The sequence below is a fragment of the Ambystoma mexicanum genome, chromosome 6p, assembly GCF_040938575.1.
Source record: "Ambystoma mexicanum isolate Mex_15411 chromosome 6p, UKY_AmexF1_1, whole genome shotgun sequence".
In the NCBI taxonomy this organism is placed as follows: Eukaryota; Metazoa; Chordata; class Amphibia; order Caudata; family Ambystomatidae; genus Ambystoma; species Ambystoma mexicanum.
Window position 1 is genome coordinate 1,115,989,563 of NC_090935.1, and position 17,381 is coordinate 1,116,006,943.

At 47.1% G+C, this 17,381-nt stretch overlaps 1 protein-coding gene across 3 annotated transcripts in view; it reads left to right on the plus strand.

Moving 5' to 3' along the window:
- Nucleotides 1-17,381, plus strand: part of TUT7 (terminal uridylyl transferase 7) — a 2,420,963-nt gene that overhangs the window by 2,099,022 nt on the left and 304,560 nt on the right. For all 3 annotated transcript variants that reach the window (XM_069625717.1, XM_069625718.1, XM_069625719.1), the window contains one exon: nt 1,375-1,703. In XM_069625717.1, the coding sequence (XP_069481818.1) occupies nt 1,375-1,703 (329 nt within the window). The remainder of the gene's footprint in view (nt 1-1,374; nt 1,704-17,381) is intronic.

Sequence of the window (17,381 nt, forward strand, 5' to 3'; positions counted from 1 at the left end):
ATGGTTGCCGTCTCTGTGCTGCATATGGGTCTGAACCCTGATTGGTAGGTATGGAGGCGATAGTTGGTGTCGATTTGTTGCTGCAGTTGCGCGGCTACCACTTTCTCAATGATCTTACCTCAGCAGGGAAGATGGGTAATGGCGCAATAGTTACCTAGGTTTGTTGGGATCCAGAGTGGGTTTCTTTAGTAAATGGAGGTTTGTCTTGGCTTTAGGGTCAATGGGAAGGTGCCTTTAGGTAGGGAGCTGTTGATGATCTCCAGGTAGGGAAGGAGGGCTTCTGCGGGAAGGGTCTTGAGGATGGATGCTGGGTGGATGTAGTGTGTATACATTGTGGTTTTGAGGGCAGCCAGGGTTTCTACTAGGTCCCCTGTAGTGAGTGTCTTGAATGTTGTCCAGGGTGTCGAAATTTCGCAAGGAGGGACGTGATGCCAGTCTGTGGATGCCGAGCTGGTGCCTATATGCGGGTGAATCTTGCTGATTTTGTTGATGAAGAAGGTGTTGATGTCGGTGGATTTTCCGATGAAGTGTGGTATAGCAGGGTCGGGTAGTGGGTTGACGCAGTGCTTAACCACTTTGAAGCAGACTCTGCTTTTGTTGTCGGCTTACACTGTGGTGTACTGATAGTAAGCGGCCTTGGCTGTGCTGATCAGTTGTCGGCGGGTTGCTCAGAGTTCCTTGAGCACCAGGTTGGGTGCGGACCTGCAGTGGAGCCAGGCTTTCTCTTGTTTCCTGATGACTCCTTTGCTGTGGTTCAGTTCTTGCGTGTACCAGGATGCTGACTGTTTCGGTTTGCAGGTGAGTTGGAGGATGACTGGGTGGTGTTGAGTGCTTCCAGTAGAGTTGCAGTTCGCTTGGGGGTGCTCGGTCCATGTGAGGTGGATGTTAGCAAGGTCTTCCGTGAGGGCTTCCACTGTGAAGTTCTTGAAGAACCTGAAGGTTTGTCCTGATGGGTTTCTGCTGAGAGTATTTGAACTGGGGTGGTGTGCAGGATGTTAAAAGGCATGGCCAGGAGGTCAGACCAGTAAAGCGGGAAAGGAGAGCTGTATTCTCATTCTCTCATACTTGTTCCTCTCTCTCCTCTTTTGCCCACCCACTCCGTCCACTTTTCTTCACTAACACTAAATCAGTATTTTGGTACTGAAACTGTTTTTCATTATAACTTGTGGTCATTAACATTCATTTTGATCTGAATATAAACAGTGAATTACCGTGCTTTGCCTGATAATGCTGCATAATCAAAATAAATACCACCCATTTAAATTGCTATACATGATTTGTATCAGTAAATGTAGTGCTGCAAATCCACACAATGACTAAAAGGTAGAAATGTTGTTTAAGTAAACAAATGTCTATGCTTTGTGCCTTGTGCAGACATAGGAGAAGATGGGAAAATGAAGGCAACATGAACCAAAGATACTCTGAGAAAAATCTGCAAAAGAATGATAAGGACAAAGATGCACCAAGCAAGAATTTTGAAAAAGATGTACCTGGAAGGGATGGTAGGATACAGCCGCCATGTACACCTCCAAAGCATCGGCAGGGAGTATGGGCCGGCCAAGAAACTGGCAGGGAAAATGCTTCCCGACACTCAACCGAGAGACGGCGAAGGCAAGAGGACAGAGATTTCAAAGATAAAAACTGTTTCATCTGTGGTCGGGAAGGACACATCAAGAAGGCTTGCCCTCAGTATCGACCCTCAGGTATAGCAATCTATTTATTGAATAGTTTCCACACCTAGCAAGTTATGAAATAATTTTAGGTGTCATTGTCGTTGCCTTTGTTTATGTATTTGGCAGCTAACGGGGTTGAACTAATTGATACTATTTCGCCTGCATATTCTGAACTGAGCCCTATCAACTTTTTTGTGTGTGTTTTATTATCTGTGCCAGGATATGAAATAAAGGGAAGGGGACATAGCAGTAAGTACAAGTTACTTGCCATAGTGACTTGTAGTCATGTCCTTTCTACTGTTGAACCACACACACCACCTGCCACATCTCTTGGCTGAAGCAAAAGATTTATTTTGAAGACAGTGGGACTGAAGCGTGAAAGCTATAGGAAACAGGTCTCCTTGAAGAGTTTTTGACATTTCCAGTTCTTGTGAGTTATGAACAGATTCAGAAGGGAATTTCACCCAAATCTCTAAGAAGGTCCACACATACTGCTAAAGTGTGACATAGCCGAGGAATCGACAGGTGTCTCTAGATGTCAGTAGTTCTTTGGTTAACTCTTCTCACTTTATTCAAACAAGTATTCGGTTGGGAGTATTCGGCTCCCATTAGTAGATTGGGCTCTCTGCGGGAGGTAAAAACAAAGTTATGGTATCTGTGCAGGTCTAGTAAATAACTCCACAAGGGGGTTTTATTTTGGTTTATTTCCCTACTTTTCTAAATGGCCAATGTTCTTTGTCCGTAGTCTCCAATCTCCTGACTTTTGGTCACGATTGCAAACCTCTGTGCGGGTGATCTATGATCACCCAATCTCTGGCTTTTTAAAGTGTTCCAGAACACTCCTTTCTTGCCCTTGTTTGCCCTAATTGGCAGGATGTTGCGTTGAACCTCCTGCGCTTAATGGGTGTCCGCCCAGAGGGCCATAACACCATCCAAGGCACCAAACCATACCACTGACTTGTCATAGTCTCCCCCCCCCTCTCTCTCACTCTATCTCCCGCTTTACTCTTCTGTCTCGTGTGTGTGTGTGTGTGTATGTTTCTGATGCTTGTGAATCTGCTTAGAATCACATGCTGTGCATATAGTCCGACATCTGTTGGTAACTGCGGAGTATTGCATCTTGTCTTTCGAGAATCTAAACGGTACGTCGACATGGGCGTGCTTGTAACACTATCCCTAAAGTGACGTGTAGTGTACCCAAAATCCCTCACGCGTCGAGGTCCCTCAGATTTTTTTGTTCTTCTTTTTTCCGTCCAGCTAGCTGGTCGCCTTATACAGAGCTCGTAAATTGCTACAATTCTATTTCATTGTTCATGACCTTTGGTCGTTTAATATTCATCACTTCTTTATCAATGACTACTCCTGAACCAACGCCGAAGACGATGGCAGATTTCAGCAGCTGGTGCTTCGGTCGATGCTGTCGACTGTGTGGCCTCAGCCCTCTGGCCAGGTCTATACAGTAGGGAGAGTGGTCACCGTGGGTTTTGATTCCTTTTGTAGAATGCATTTCCTTCTCCCTTCTCTTTTGGTTTTGCTGTCACTTTTACCCTTAGCTATGGACAGCACTCCTTTTAAATGTTGCCATTCTTGGAAAGGCGAATATCCATGGAAAGACACTCAGTGTAATAAGTGTCTACCTTGAGATCACAACGAGCAGTCCTGCAAGTCCTGCCAACTTTTAGGTCCGAAGACGATAAAAGATCTGTGGACGAAGCGGTGGGTGGCCTATACCATGCAGCAGGCCGAGAGTAGCTCCCCTGTCGGCACAGGCACCTCGAGTGATGAGGATGTAAGCGACAGCCATGGCTCCGATGTGGAGGCCATTGACCTCTCTGTGGAACAGGCAAGTTCTGAAATGTCCGTCCCCGGCAGGCAGGCCACTGGTTCTGCTATGGGGAGACAACACCCCAGCAACAAGGACACAGACACACACCCACCCCCCCTCCCACTTTGTCGAGAAGGCCACAGACGCCAACGTCAAAACTTTTGACGGATTCCACCGATCCCCATGATAGGCCACCCTCCCCGCAACCGTTCATACTGCATGCATCCGGGCATTCAAGTCAAAAGGGCGTCAGCACCAAACACCATAAGAGTGCCAAAACACCTCATAAGAGCGCTTCGGCGTCAAAGGTTTTGGTGCACCGAAAACCACGACAAAGCCGCCGGGCTCGTCGAAGGCACTTCCAGATAAGCCAAAGGACACGTCGAAAGACATTGAGAAAGTCGAGAACAGTATTCAGATGGGTCCCAGCCCCTATCTAAGACACTGGCAGACAAATCTTGACTGCCTAAAGACCCAAGTCTTCAAAAAGAGTCCTTTCCCCCTCTAGACTCCTGTGGTTCATCTCCATGCACCAGAGAGAGGTTTAAGGGCTACATGAACAAGCTTTACAAGTTTTGTAGATTTCTCAGAAAGGATAATTGCCCCAAAAAGGCCAAGAGAGGAAGACCCTTACCCTACTTTGCCCAAAGTTAAAACAACTTCAGGTCAGTTCCCTCAGGATAAGGTGTTTGACTTGTCAGAACCTGAGGAAGTCCATCAAGACCCCTATGGGAGAAAGTCCCTTTGACAAGGTACCAGCCCAGTGCCCAGACTGGGGTAATGAACAACTAGTAGGCGAGGCACCATGGCCGTCACCTTCCATTACTCCAGATCCATACACCCTGTGTATAGATCCTCCCTCCTCACCACCTCAAAGACAAGCCTCACCTATTGATGACCAAATCGCCTTCAATGCTATTCTTATTCCTAGAATCTCGATAAGACCTTGTAAATGCCTTCCTCGGTCCTGATCTCCCCCTGCTCGCCTTTAATCAGTTATTGGCTTCCGCTTACCCTCCTGTTTGGTTAGCCAGGCTAGGAGCATGCTGCGCTTGTCCCTCTCCGCATGTAGCCTCTGTCTATACCTCCCATAATCCAGCTTCCCCAGCCTCTCCCAGATTGCTATACACTGCAGCCTCAGTGTGGTGAGATCCCCCGGTTCAACCCCCATCTTCCCCGCTCTTGCTTCAGCCTGTTCTACCTCCCTTTCTATACTGTCCAGTTTAGCCAGAATGCGTCCCCTGAATCCTCCAGTCTTCCCTATAGTTGCCTCCCTAACCACCACTTTGAGGAATTCCCAGATCGTTCCAGTGCTAGCCACGTTCCCCGTATTATTGTCAAAGTAATAGTCTATTGTGCCCTGGATATACTCCTGGAAGTCCCTATCCATCAGTGTGCCTCTGCCCTCATTTGCCAGGTGGGTATGGGGGCTCTCCCATGTGTTTGTGCCCATGTCGCAACTAGCGGGGCATGGTCGGATAGTGTTTGTGCGTGGTTGCCAGTCAAAGGATCGACAGTGAAAAGGGTCGACAGGTCAAAGGATCGAATAGTTTTTATTTTTTTTCACATTTTTTTTTTTGAGGGGGGGTCCCCCCAAACCCCCTTTTTTTTTTTTTTTGCTAAAAACCACTTTTTTTCCCTAAACGAAAACCTAAAAAAATATATATAATTTAAAAAAAAATTCGATCCTTTGACCTGTCGACCCTTTGGTGTCGATCCTTTGACCTGTCGACCCTTTAGATTCGATCCTTTGAGTAGACACCTTTGTGCGTGAATGTGTGCCCCAGTGAATTCCCCCAGTGTCTCTTTGCCTGGAAACAGATAATCTATTTGCGTGAATGTGTGGGGCTCTATAGTGTGTGTACCCCCTAGTGCCTACATGGGTAGAGTTGTGAACATTAGCCTAAATCGCATCTAGTTATAAATGTAAATGTTAGCATGCCCCACTCGTGTGTCACTATGTACCCTGCTTTCCTGTTCCCCATGCTGTTGCTATATATCCGTATGCCCCCTCCTGTCGCTATAAGCCCAGCCCTGTGTCTGTGTCTGTGTCCGTGTGTCGCTATGTTCCCTACCTTCCTGTTCACATGCCTGGTCTCAGGTGCTTTAAAGATAACCATCATATCACTACGCTTACTCTCTACTATACACCATCATTCAACTAGAACACAGCTATACCCCTGATTAATTCGGCCTAGCTGTTCACATACGAATACTACCCCATGAACACCTCATCGCCCTAATAAAACGCAGCTAGCCAAGTACATTCCGGCCTAGTTGTTCACATTTGCGTCTTTCAGGCCTAACGCATCCAGAGCCCAGTCTGGGTGTCCACCCACCAGACTGCATACATCCAACTGATATCTCCAGCGACACACCTAACGCTAGGATGCAGCTACCACCCAGCAATTCCATCAGCTGCACACATATCTGGTGCACCTATGCACCCTACGACACAATCTCTCTCTCTACTGACTAGAACTACGGTTCCCAAGGGCGTTCAACCTACCAGCGCTTTGAGGTCATACCAATGATATATAGAGCGCTATATAAATGGCAAGTAAAATAACATAACATTAAAAAGGCTGTTGAACATTTTCAAATTGCCACTCAGGAGGTGGTACAAGACACCAACTTTGTGGAAGACATTTTATAGTAAAAACCACCCACAAGTCGAGCAATACCACTATTGATTTCCATGAAGAGGCGCATTGCTCTTTGTTTGACTCTCTCAAACAAGGGCTGTAAACCCACGAGTCGAAAAGCTTTTTCGCCGCTCTCCAACAGAGCTGCTATATATCCGGGGACATATCACTCCCGAAGTAGTCGCAACTACAAGGAAGAGAGCCGGAGTACCCTTGTCTACGGCTGAGGCACAGCCACACAAGGATTGCAAGAAGTTATATGCCCTTGGAAAGCGCATCACAACATCAGCAGCTTACGCCACTATGATAGCGAACACCACCACATTTCTGGCTAATTATAGCGATGTCCAATGGAATTTGCTCCAGGAGGGCCTGCAAGAAGTCCCAGAGCCGACACGATCGCAACTTCTGGTGGTTGTTTCGGAAGGGAGGCAGGTCAATCAAAATATCCTCAAAAATACTCTTGATGCTGCATAAACAGCGGGACGAACACTGGCCCATGGTACCCTGCTTAAGAGGCACGCATCGCTCAAGAATTTGGGTTTTAAGCCTGAAACCCAGGCATCCCTTGTTAACAAGCCAGTTGAGGACACTAACCTTTTCGGGAAGGCAGTGGATGAGGCTTTGGAGACAGCTAAAAAGGAACATGAAACCTTAGTCTCTGAACCAAATTACACAAAGACCCTATCAGCAGTGAGGGGTAGCTCTCGTCGCACCTTTCAGGAACAATCCTTCCCACGTTCCCACCATAATCAATACTGAACAGGGAATACTGAAGGCTTTTCAAACACAACTACAGGGAAAACCGTACTAGTCCTCATGGACGGCACCATGGGCATGTATTACTGAATAAACGGGGGGCACGCACTCTCCAGGGCTATCCACACTGTCCCAGAACATATGGAAGTGGGCTCTCAAACACAAGATGTTCCTCCTGTCTCAACATGTTCCAGGGGAACTCAATCTTCTGGCAGACATGTTCAGCAGAGACTTCCCACTACCCACCTCCAACTGCCTCAGAGATGCATGGACATACTTGGAGAAGCAAGAAAGCCTAACACCAGACATTGCTACTCCAATACATGGAAGTGCTTTGTTATCTGGTGCAATTCTAAGAGCATCAAGCCCATAGACTACTCACCTACTCATATTGTCTTATACCTGACTCATCTAGTTGCCTCAGGTCTGTTTTTTAATTCCCTGAAGGTCCACCTAGCTGCACTTTCAGCTTATACTACGTCCCAGAAAAAGGTGGTGTGGTAGAAGAACCCAGTAATCAAAGCTTTTATGGAAGGGGTTAAAAGACTTTATCCACCTATTTCAAACCCAGCTCCCAGATGGGACCTAAATGTGGCATTAACTAGACTAATGGGATCTCCCTGTGAACCTATGCATAAGGTAGCCTTAAAGCACTCACTTAAAAGACTGCCTTGCTAGTAGTAGTCGATCAGTAATTTGTCACAATTCACAAAGACAAGGTGGTTCTGCGCACTCACCCACGGTTTGCACCTTATTTCATTTCAAAGTTCCATGTGAACCAATCAATAGAACTACCCACCTTCTTCCAGAACTCCATGTGGCAGAAAGAAGCCTACACACACTTGATGTGCGCAGGGCAGTCATACATTATCTGGAAATAACAAGACCACTAAGGAGAAAAAAAAAAGTTTTTCATTTCAGTAGCAGCTGGTAGAGAAGGGGGCCTGGTCTCTAAATCAGCCCTCTCAAAGTGGTTTGTAAACTGCATGACACTCTGCTACACTCTTTCCAAGAGAGATCTGCCCTTCAAGCATAGAGCACTCTCTACTCTGGGCACTGGGGCTTCCAAAACATTCATTGTAAACATTCCTCTTGAGTCCATTTGCAAAGCGTCAACCTGGAGTTCTATACACACCTTTACAAAACACTACTGCCTAGATACTCACTTTAGGTCTGATTCTCAGGTGGGACAAGCGCTTCTAAGACATCTCTTTACTACGGTTCCTTCTCACATCCCACCACCAACTCTCGGTACTGCTTGCTAGTCTATGCACAGTATGCGATTCTAAGCAGATTCACAAGCATCAGAAGACATGCATTACTTACTGTAATGCCATTTCTGATGATTGTATCTGCTTGCATTCACATGTGCCCACCATTCCTCCCCGCTCGGAGTAGAAGGAACATAGACATCTTACTACTCTCTATATGTACTTATGATAGTCATAAGGCTTCCTCCCGGTAGACAAAACAGAACCAGAGGGACCTCAGCGCGTGAGGGATTTTGGGTACACTACACGTCACTTCAGGGATAGTGTACAAGCACGCCCATGTCAACGTCTCCTTTGGATTCTCGAAACACAAGATGCAATACTCTGTGATTACCACTAGATGTCGGACTATATGCACAGAATGTGAATCTAAGCAGAGACAATCATCAGAAATGGTATTACGGTAAGTAATGCATGTCATATATATGAAAACATAAGACCACGCAGCTGTCGAGAGCACAGCAGCACTCAGTCTGTCCAAAAAATCGCATTGATCCACTGGTCAGCCATAAAATCATGTCCTTTATTGAATGCTTGGTGGTCAAATTGGGAAAAAAAGACAACGCGTTTCACCCTACACAGGCTTTGTCAGGTTAAAGTGACTGCACCGCACACTAGCTGTATTTGTATGTGCAAGGCTAGTCCCTCTTCAATGTTTCCCCATGACGAATGTACCATGGTACATAGTTTTAAATGTGGTCATCAACGGCCGCCATCTTAGAACATATCTCTCGAGCATGTGCTCCATATAAACACAGAATCATTACTGTTATAGATCACTCAAACTAATATCAATTACACATAACCATGAACAAATAAAACATGACGATAAAACAGAATACGGGACACACCAGGGACAATATCATTGTTAACCGTGCTCGTTTTCCGGGATAGATCTTGAAAGTTAAATATACACATGACGTTTGACCAATTGTCACATGCGTGCATGAAATATAAAGTGCAATGTGCTGTGATAATCTCAGTGACCCGGTTTCTGATTTACTCTTTAAAATTTATTTAAAAGACCATGCATGTAGGGGGCGCTAGAGGCCCAACCAAGATGGCGGCATCCCTGTGAGCTCCCGGCACACACCCAAATTAATCCTGTTTAATCGTGGCATCCCTGACGTGAATTATCCAATATTCGCAGGTACAACGTCTGAACATCCAAGATTGACCCAGTGGGGTAAAAACTGTGAAAAACTGAACTTCCCCTATCAAGATAGCACTGAGGGGATAGGCCGCACCAGCCAAATACGCGTGGAGCTGGCTGCGGCGCCCTGAAACGTGAGGGGCTGCACCCGAAAAGGAGGTGCCCGAGTCCGGAAACAACTATTGCGGCAGGCAGAATGAGTACCGGCGCGACCCGCATCGAGCGCACACAAGACCCGAAGGGACGAAGCGAGGCGGCAGCCGAGGCACTCGCCTGCCCCGGCAGAGGTACCTGAGCGATCCACCCCCTCGCCTCGACGGAACAGAGCCGGAGCAGACTCCAACTTCAAGAGAAGAGGTGAGAGGGGAAGGGCACGGCGGGGGAGGAGTGGACGCGAACCGAAGAGAGGAGCAGGCGAAACCGGCGTCGTCACCAACAGCTTACACCTGCAGTGGAAGCGCTGTCCCAGTGGGCGATATCTCCCACCGTTCAGAGGGTACTCCCCCCAGCGGTACAACGCTTAACACGGACTAACAAATCTGAACCATACGTGCTACAATCCTGCAAGAACGGCGCTGAGAGCCCCGGCGCTAGACCCCATTGAGAGCGGAGACACCAGCCTCAAGCACTAGGCCTGGCCCTCCCGCGCTGCGCCAGCCAAGCTGGACACCAATTAACAGGTGGGCAGTGCTCCACTTCGCGCTTGCAATAAAGAAACAACCGCCCCTCTGGCAGTCAACACGAAGGGACCACTCACTCTTTTTAAAATACAGCAGTCTCTCCAACCCATAGCTCTCAGATCCACCCTGAAGCAGCTTGGCCCCCAACAAAATCAAGAGGCACACCCCACCCGGACCCACATGGGCAAAACCTACAAATCTGAGAGGAAACTTAACTTCGATGCAGGCCCCGCGCCCAAAGCTGTCAGATCAGAGAACCGCCCAGAGTCCCCATCAAACCTCCCAGAAGAAGAGAATCCGCAACAAACAGAAATCCGAGAAATATTAATGGACCTGAAGGCTGGAATAGGTGGCCTAGACAGCAAGATAGACACACTATCATCCAAAGTGGACCTGCTCCAACACCGTCTTGACAAACATAGTGACAGATTGGACAGTGTGAAGCAGAGAGTCTCAGACCTCGACGATGGGAGCCTCTTCACTTACCACGAGAGTCACCACATTAGAAGGCCAAATGAAAGCAATCTTGGCTAAAAATGAGGACCTAGAAGGGCGTTCCAGATGGAACAACATAAGGGTGATTGTAATCAAAGAACAGCAGCTGCAAATCAAAATGGAGGAACAGATCGAAAAAATTTGCTCTGAATTGTTTGGACACTGCGCTGTCCCAACTGTTCGTAGTGGAGAGAGCTCACAGGATCCGTCCACCAGATCCATCCCAGGCGCACCACCCAGACCGATTATAGCCAAGCTATTAAACTACAAAGACAGGGACACGATCCTGAAGTTGGCGAGGGAGAAAGGCAAACTCCAGTATGATGGCGATGACATTCAATTCTTTCCCGACTTCTCCCCATCGGTCCAGGCCCAGCGGAAGTCCTTCTCCTATGTCAAGCACCGACTCCGCGACAACCAAATTCCCTATTCGATGCTCTTCCCGGCGAAACTTTGCATCCAATTTGATGGGAGGACACAATTCTTCACTACCCCCGAAGAAGCCACACTATTTCTGGACAGACAAGGCTGCAAACCAGCTAACCAAAACTCCGGACTACCGAGGAGAGAAAGAGTGGGTAGAACCCCTACCTGAAAAATAAATGAAACGCCTGAACACAGCTAAATCAAACCTTGCCGTCAGGGCAATATCAGCATTGGGAATGGGAGCTGTCTCTTGGCACTACACCCGCGCCCCATGCACAGCATGTTCCTAGTTCAAGTTGGGGGGGGGTTCACAACAGACAAGTTGGGGGTTGTTCGTGCAGAGGGAAAAGATTTGTTGCGCGTGTTCAAAACACGCGCCACCCGTCACTGCTCAGCCACCACCCTAGTCCCTCGGCCTCCAAAGGCTCTTCACACTCCCAGAGACTCAGTGTAGATACCGCTCAAAGCTGTCATAAAAGCAGAAGAGGCAAGAATCACGAGACACCAGTCGCCATCCCTCCCAGCGCACACCAAATAACACATCACCGTGCAATTTAGGGTAGCATCATTGAATATTAGAGGGGCAACCACCCAGCCAAGACAAGGAAGGTCCTGCAATTCCTCAGACGCCATAAGATAGAGGTGGCAATGTTCCAGGAGACACATCTTCTCCCCCAGAACGAACACTATTGGGCCCGAAACTGCTGGGGCTGTCATTGCTATTTTTCATCGTACTCGTCCTACACCAGAGGAGTGTCAATCCTCATCCACTCCTCTTTAAGCTTCCGCCTGATCAAGACTGAAAAGGACGCGTAGGGGAGAGCCCTCCTGGTACGTGGGGTGGTGGCAGGCGAGGAAATCGTTTTTGTCAACTCTTACGGTCCCAACACAGACGGAGCAAGCAACTTTGACTGGGTGCAATCTCGACTGGCACAAGTGGGCAACGCAACCATAATCTGGGGAGGAGATCTGAACACACACCTCGACCCACAGGAAGACGGGACACAGTCATCAACGACAAACCCATCCAAGGCCAGCCTACAGGTGCAAGAAATCTGCAAAGCAGTCGACTTCAAAGATATTTGGAGACACCAAAACTGGGAAAACAGAGACTACACATACCACTCCAGCACCCATAACTCGAGCTCGCGCATTGATGATCTACTGGTCTCATCTCACAGCAAGTGGCAATGGGGTCCCTGCCAAATTCTCCCCAAAACCTTCTCCTATCACGCCACAGTAACACTCGAATGCAGTCTATCAGGTGCCAATCCGAGGCCACCACACTGGCGCTTTAAGCCGGGAGCACTTGCTGACCAAATGTTCGCAACAGTGCTACGAGAAGAAATCGAGACCTACCTTGAAATTAACCAGGGCACAGTTAACTCCGCAGGGACGCTGTGGGAATCACTCAAATGCTTCGTAAGGGGGGTGTGCCTAGCCAAGGAAAACGGCATCCTGAAACTAATTCGCCACAAACTAACTGCCAGTGAAAACCATCTAAAATCCTTAGAAAACCACACGACTAACGACACCCTCACCTGTGCAGAACTGAAGAAAGAACTTCTCAACTTCAGGACCTTAGCTGAGCTTGAAATAAAATTCCTGGGGCACAGACACAAGATTAGGCATTACGGCGAGGGCCAGAAACCAGGAGCGCTTCTTGCCCAACTGATTGCAGCGGATAGAAAGCCCACGAAGGTAGAACGCATCCAATCCTCAGTAGGAGACCTGGTCTACAGAGAAGATGACATTTTTGAGGTGTTCCGAGCATTCTATCAAGAACTGTACAGCGCCAACCACCCACCCGACACAGAGGCGATCCACAAATACCTTAACGACACTGAGCTATATTGGGTAGAGAGAGACCTCCGTGAACCCCTAAATGACCCCATTTCACTCGAAGGGATTCAAGATGCAATAAAGAGCTTACCACCCTCCAAAGCCCCCGGACTCGATGGATTAACTGGTGAATTCCATACATTTTTTGCCCCCACCATAGCCCCCCCTGCTCCTAAAGGTATACAAGGAGGCAAGCGAGTCGGGCATTCTCCCCCAGACCCTAAGAGAAGCCAATGTAATTCCCCTGCACAAAAAAGATAAACCCCCCGAAGACTGCAAATCCTATCGCCAAATCTCCTTAATCTCGATAACAAAATCCTGGCAAAGATTCTGGCGAATAGATTACTCCCACTAATGCCTGCAATAATACTCGCAGATCAAGCAGGCTTCGTACCCGGACGTAATACCACGTTCGGGATATGTAGAATGTTCGGGGTGATAGCAGCACTAGATCCCAATCAGCAGGCGATGGCGGTGCTTTTAGACACCGAAAAGGCCTTTGACTCCGTCGAGTGGCCCTTCATGTTTGCCGTACTGCAGCAACATGGGCTCGGGAAACAATATATCAAACTGGTCTCCCTCCTATATAACCAACCCCAATATGCGATTACATTAGGGACAACAAAATCCGCATACATAAACCTCCAACGCGGCACCAGACAGGGATGTCCACTATCCGCCCTGATCTTTGCATTAGTGATGGAACCCCTAAGTGCCAGCCTTCGAGAACAACAAATTCAAAGAGGGCTTAATATTGGTCCCCATAAACTGGTAATATCCCTGTATGCCTAAGATATTGTCCTTTACATACAAACCCGAGCGAAAATCTAAATCCCATCATACGCGAAGTCATAAAGTTTGGGTCAGTGTCGGGGCTAAAAATCAATCACTCCAAGTCTGTTGTGTTCCCCCTAACCACCAACACCAGCTCTTTCACGGATGACTTTAACTTTAAATGGGAAAGCGCTCATGTCCGGTACCTGGGGATCCAGTTGTCCCTGCATCAGCATGAAATATTCAAAGACAACTATGAAAGCGCCCTCAAAGCACTACGCGAGAAGGTGAATAGATGGAAAACAATCCCACTGACCCTCTGGGGGAGGGTGTCACTGGTGAAAATGGTAATTCTCCCTAAAATCCTATACCTGTTCTCCAACATTCCCATCCTACTATCCCGACGCTTCCTGGGGACCGTGAGGAGCCTAGTGCTGGACCTGGTCTGGGCAGGCAAACCAGCTAGGGTGGCATACTCCTCACTCGCACTTCCAGTAACCAAAGGTGGTCTGGCATTCCCTGATGTTGAAAAATATTATTGGGCAGCCCAAGCTCAATACCTCAGCCATTGGTACTCAACTCAGTTCATAGGACCACATGTTCAGATCGAACGAGCCCTTGCCTCGCCGAACCTGCTAAGAGCCGTGGTTATCAGCAAGCAGGAGGTGCCATACACAACCCTGAATATAGTGCAGTCCACATATGCCATTTGGCGGACAATAGCAGATAAATACAAAATGCGGACTAGATACTCTCCTCTCCATCAAATGTATCCCAGGGATACCCCTTACCGCTGAAAAAGTGTTCCTTAATTGGGCGGACAAATGCAAAATAGCATGCTAGGAGACCTCTTCGAACAGGGCACCTTTATAACGCCCCAACAGGTGAAAGAGAAAGGCAGCACCACCTCCCTAGACATATTCACATACTTTAGGCTTCGGTACGCTGTGCAAGAACTCATCCCCCTCTTTCCTCAAGAACCACCAACTTGGTAGCTGCTACACGGAGTGATAGAGGCACAGGGAGAAGGAAAACTAGTGTCATCAATCTACAGAACTCTTCTAACGGAAACATCACTAACGAACCCCAAGATAAAAGAAAGGTGGGAGGAATCATTGCAAACATCTATCCCAGATGAAGAATGGGATTACATATTACGTCAAACACAAAGTGGCACTGAACTCACGATTCAAGCAAATTCACTTCAATTTTCTATACCAAATCTACTACACGCACCAAAAAAGGAACAAGCACCACCCAGAGTTAAATTCCACATTCGACAGATGCGGCACCCCAGCAGCCGATTTCATGCACCTCGCCTGGAGCTGCCCACCAGTAGCCAAATTCTGGACTGAAGTACTCTGCGAAACCGAAGCAATAATTGGCGAATAGATTAGACCGGACCCAATTATAGCTCTACTAGGAATGACTAAAACCCTGGCACAACCGGTAAGGAAACTAGCAAATATTCTTTTGGTGCTGGCACAAAGGAGAATAGCCATGACATGGGTACGGGGCCCCGCTCCCACAATAGCAATCTGGAGGAAGGACGTCATCTACTGCCAGGAAGTGGAAGCAGAATTCATAAGAACACTGCCACTGCACGCGAGGCCTCCAGACATATGTGGCCCTTACATACTATATCTGCTCTCCAACGCCGACTCCCCCACAGCATCACCAAATCCAACACAGACTGGAACCAGTGGGGTTTAAGGGACAGTACAAATACATCATTTGAGAGAACTGATAAGCGACAAACTGATGCAACAGAGGGCAGAGATGTTCGAGGGCAGAGAGGTTCGAGGGCGGCCAGAGCGGGGGGGGGTAGGGATGGTACGTTGGCGCAAGTTGCATAGCCTGCAGTTCAGGCTAATTTGTACTGTTGTAATTGAAAAATGCAAAAATAAAGTTTTAAAACAAATAAAAATAAATAAAAGACCATGCATGTATGTCCATGCATGTATGTCCAATCGTCATTCTATTTGTTTACAAAAGTGCATTACATTTAAAGTGCCGAGTACGATAGTCACAGTTGAAGCGTAGTTCCAACATATTGATGCGGCACCCGCATTAATAAAACACACTGACACATCTGTCGGCAAGTACAAATATGCGAACGATATGTAACGTGCCATAGGATGTGCAAATAATGGTAGCTTCCGGCATTAAAACTGCATAGGCACATGCCCCGAAACATACAGCCGCAGACCTGCCAGTTGGTCGTAGCCATCTGTTTTAATAACTAGTACACATAGATGTAGTATAAAAGTGCAATGTGCTGTGCAATGTGCTGTGCAAATATCGCTTCCTTGGGCTTACTTGCCCAATCACTTGTAGAGATGTAATAAAAGTGCATGGTGCTATGCTGCTGGTGATATGTTAGATACCAGTATGTCACACTGTATGGACAATTCCGGCCCACCATACTGTGCATTGCATTAATACATTTCTATTTGGGCCCTTGTCATTTACCTCCAAACAGGCATAGGCCCAACCTTATGGATCACGAAAGTACTGTCCTAGAGGACACGATGAATTGATCCAATATCTGAGGTTTGTTTTATTGTACATTTATACTTGCATGCCACGGTGGGAGGAGCTGGGGTGTAAATCCTATATGCATATCGATATTGCAAATATCAGTGTTCCTTATAAAGCGTTATTGATGTGCATATGTTTAAAATAATCATCTTCAAATGATGAAAACGTATGTGCCTATGCATCGGGTGCCAAATTTCTTGGAACCTTGCTGGTACTGCTTTGATTCCGTGAAACCATTGTACCTGTATCCCTGGGGCCCAAATGGCAAAGGGACCAGTGAGCACATCAAGGCCTAGCTGTGCATTAAACAAGAAACAAGTGATTGAAAAAGTGAACATGAACCAATAAAGATGTAAATATAAAAGTTCAGCTGCAACGAAATATCAATTGCATCGAATTCCATAACCTCAGAGGAGTCCCAACGTCCTCTCAAAATGTAAATACAGCCTAGATGGTTGCTCTGGTCAACCCAATCTGTTTAATGAATGTGATCAGAATGCAATGTACCATGAATCAGTATAAAGTCTCATTCGCCCACAAACGTATACAGTTCTTCGTCCTTATGCCCCATCAGTGACTTAGTGTTATAGTCTATGTATTGGCACTCAGTGTGTCTCAACGTCATGACCCTGTAACCTCCTCTTGGATGTGCATTAATAGTATCAATAGCAAAGTAGTTGAGTGAAGAAATATTTCCCCGATATACATCCTAAAAGTGCTTTGCCAGAGGGTAAGCCATGTCTTGATTTTAAATCACCCTCAGGTGCTGTAAAATTCTTAGTTTCACCTCCAGTTTGGTACTGCCTATGTACCACAGGTTGCATTTGCAAAGGATGACCTATATGACAAATTGTGAGGAGCACGCGATATCATTCTTGATTTCCTTCCCTGTCTCTGGATGAATATATCTCTTTATGCTCTTGCCAAAAAGACAGGCTTTGCATTTGTCGCAGGCATACAATCCTGCTTGTTGATTTGTAAGCCAGCTTGTGGCTGAATAAATGGGGGTAGATAGGAACAAACTTGTTGATAACCTTGATTGTATTGATGGCGATTTTCCAAATGTGACCGTTGCATTGGCTTGTATACAATGACTGATGTCTTTGTCTCTTTTTAGCAGATGACAATGTTTAACCAAAATTTTGCACACTTCATTGGCTCCTTGATTGAATGTGGTGTTAGGCAGAAACCTGTGCAGTTCCATTAGGGACCACTGCAAAAGATTTAAGACTACAGGTGTTTGGCAGTAAACCCACTTGGTAGCAGTCTGTACCACACAGATTCACTTGGTAGCTGT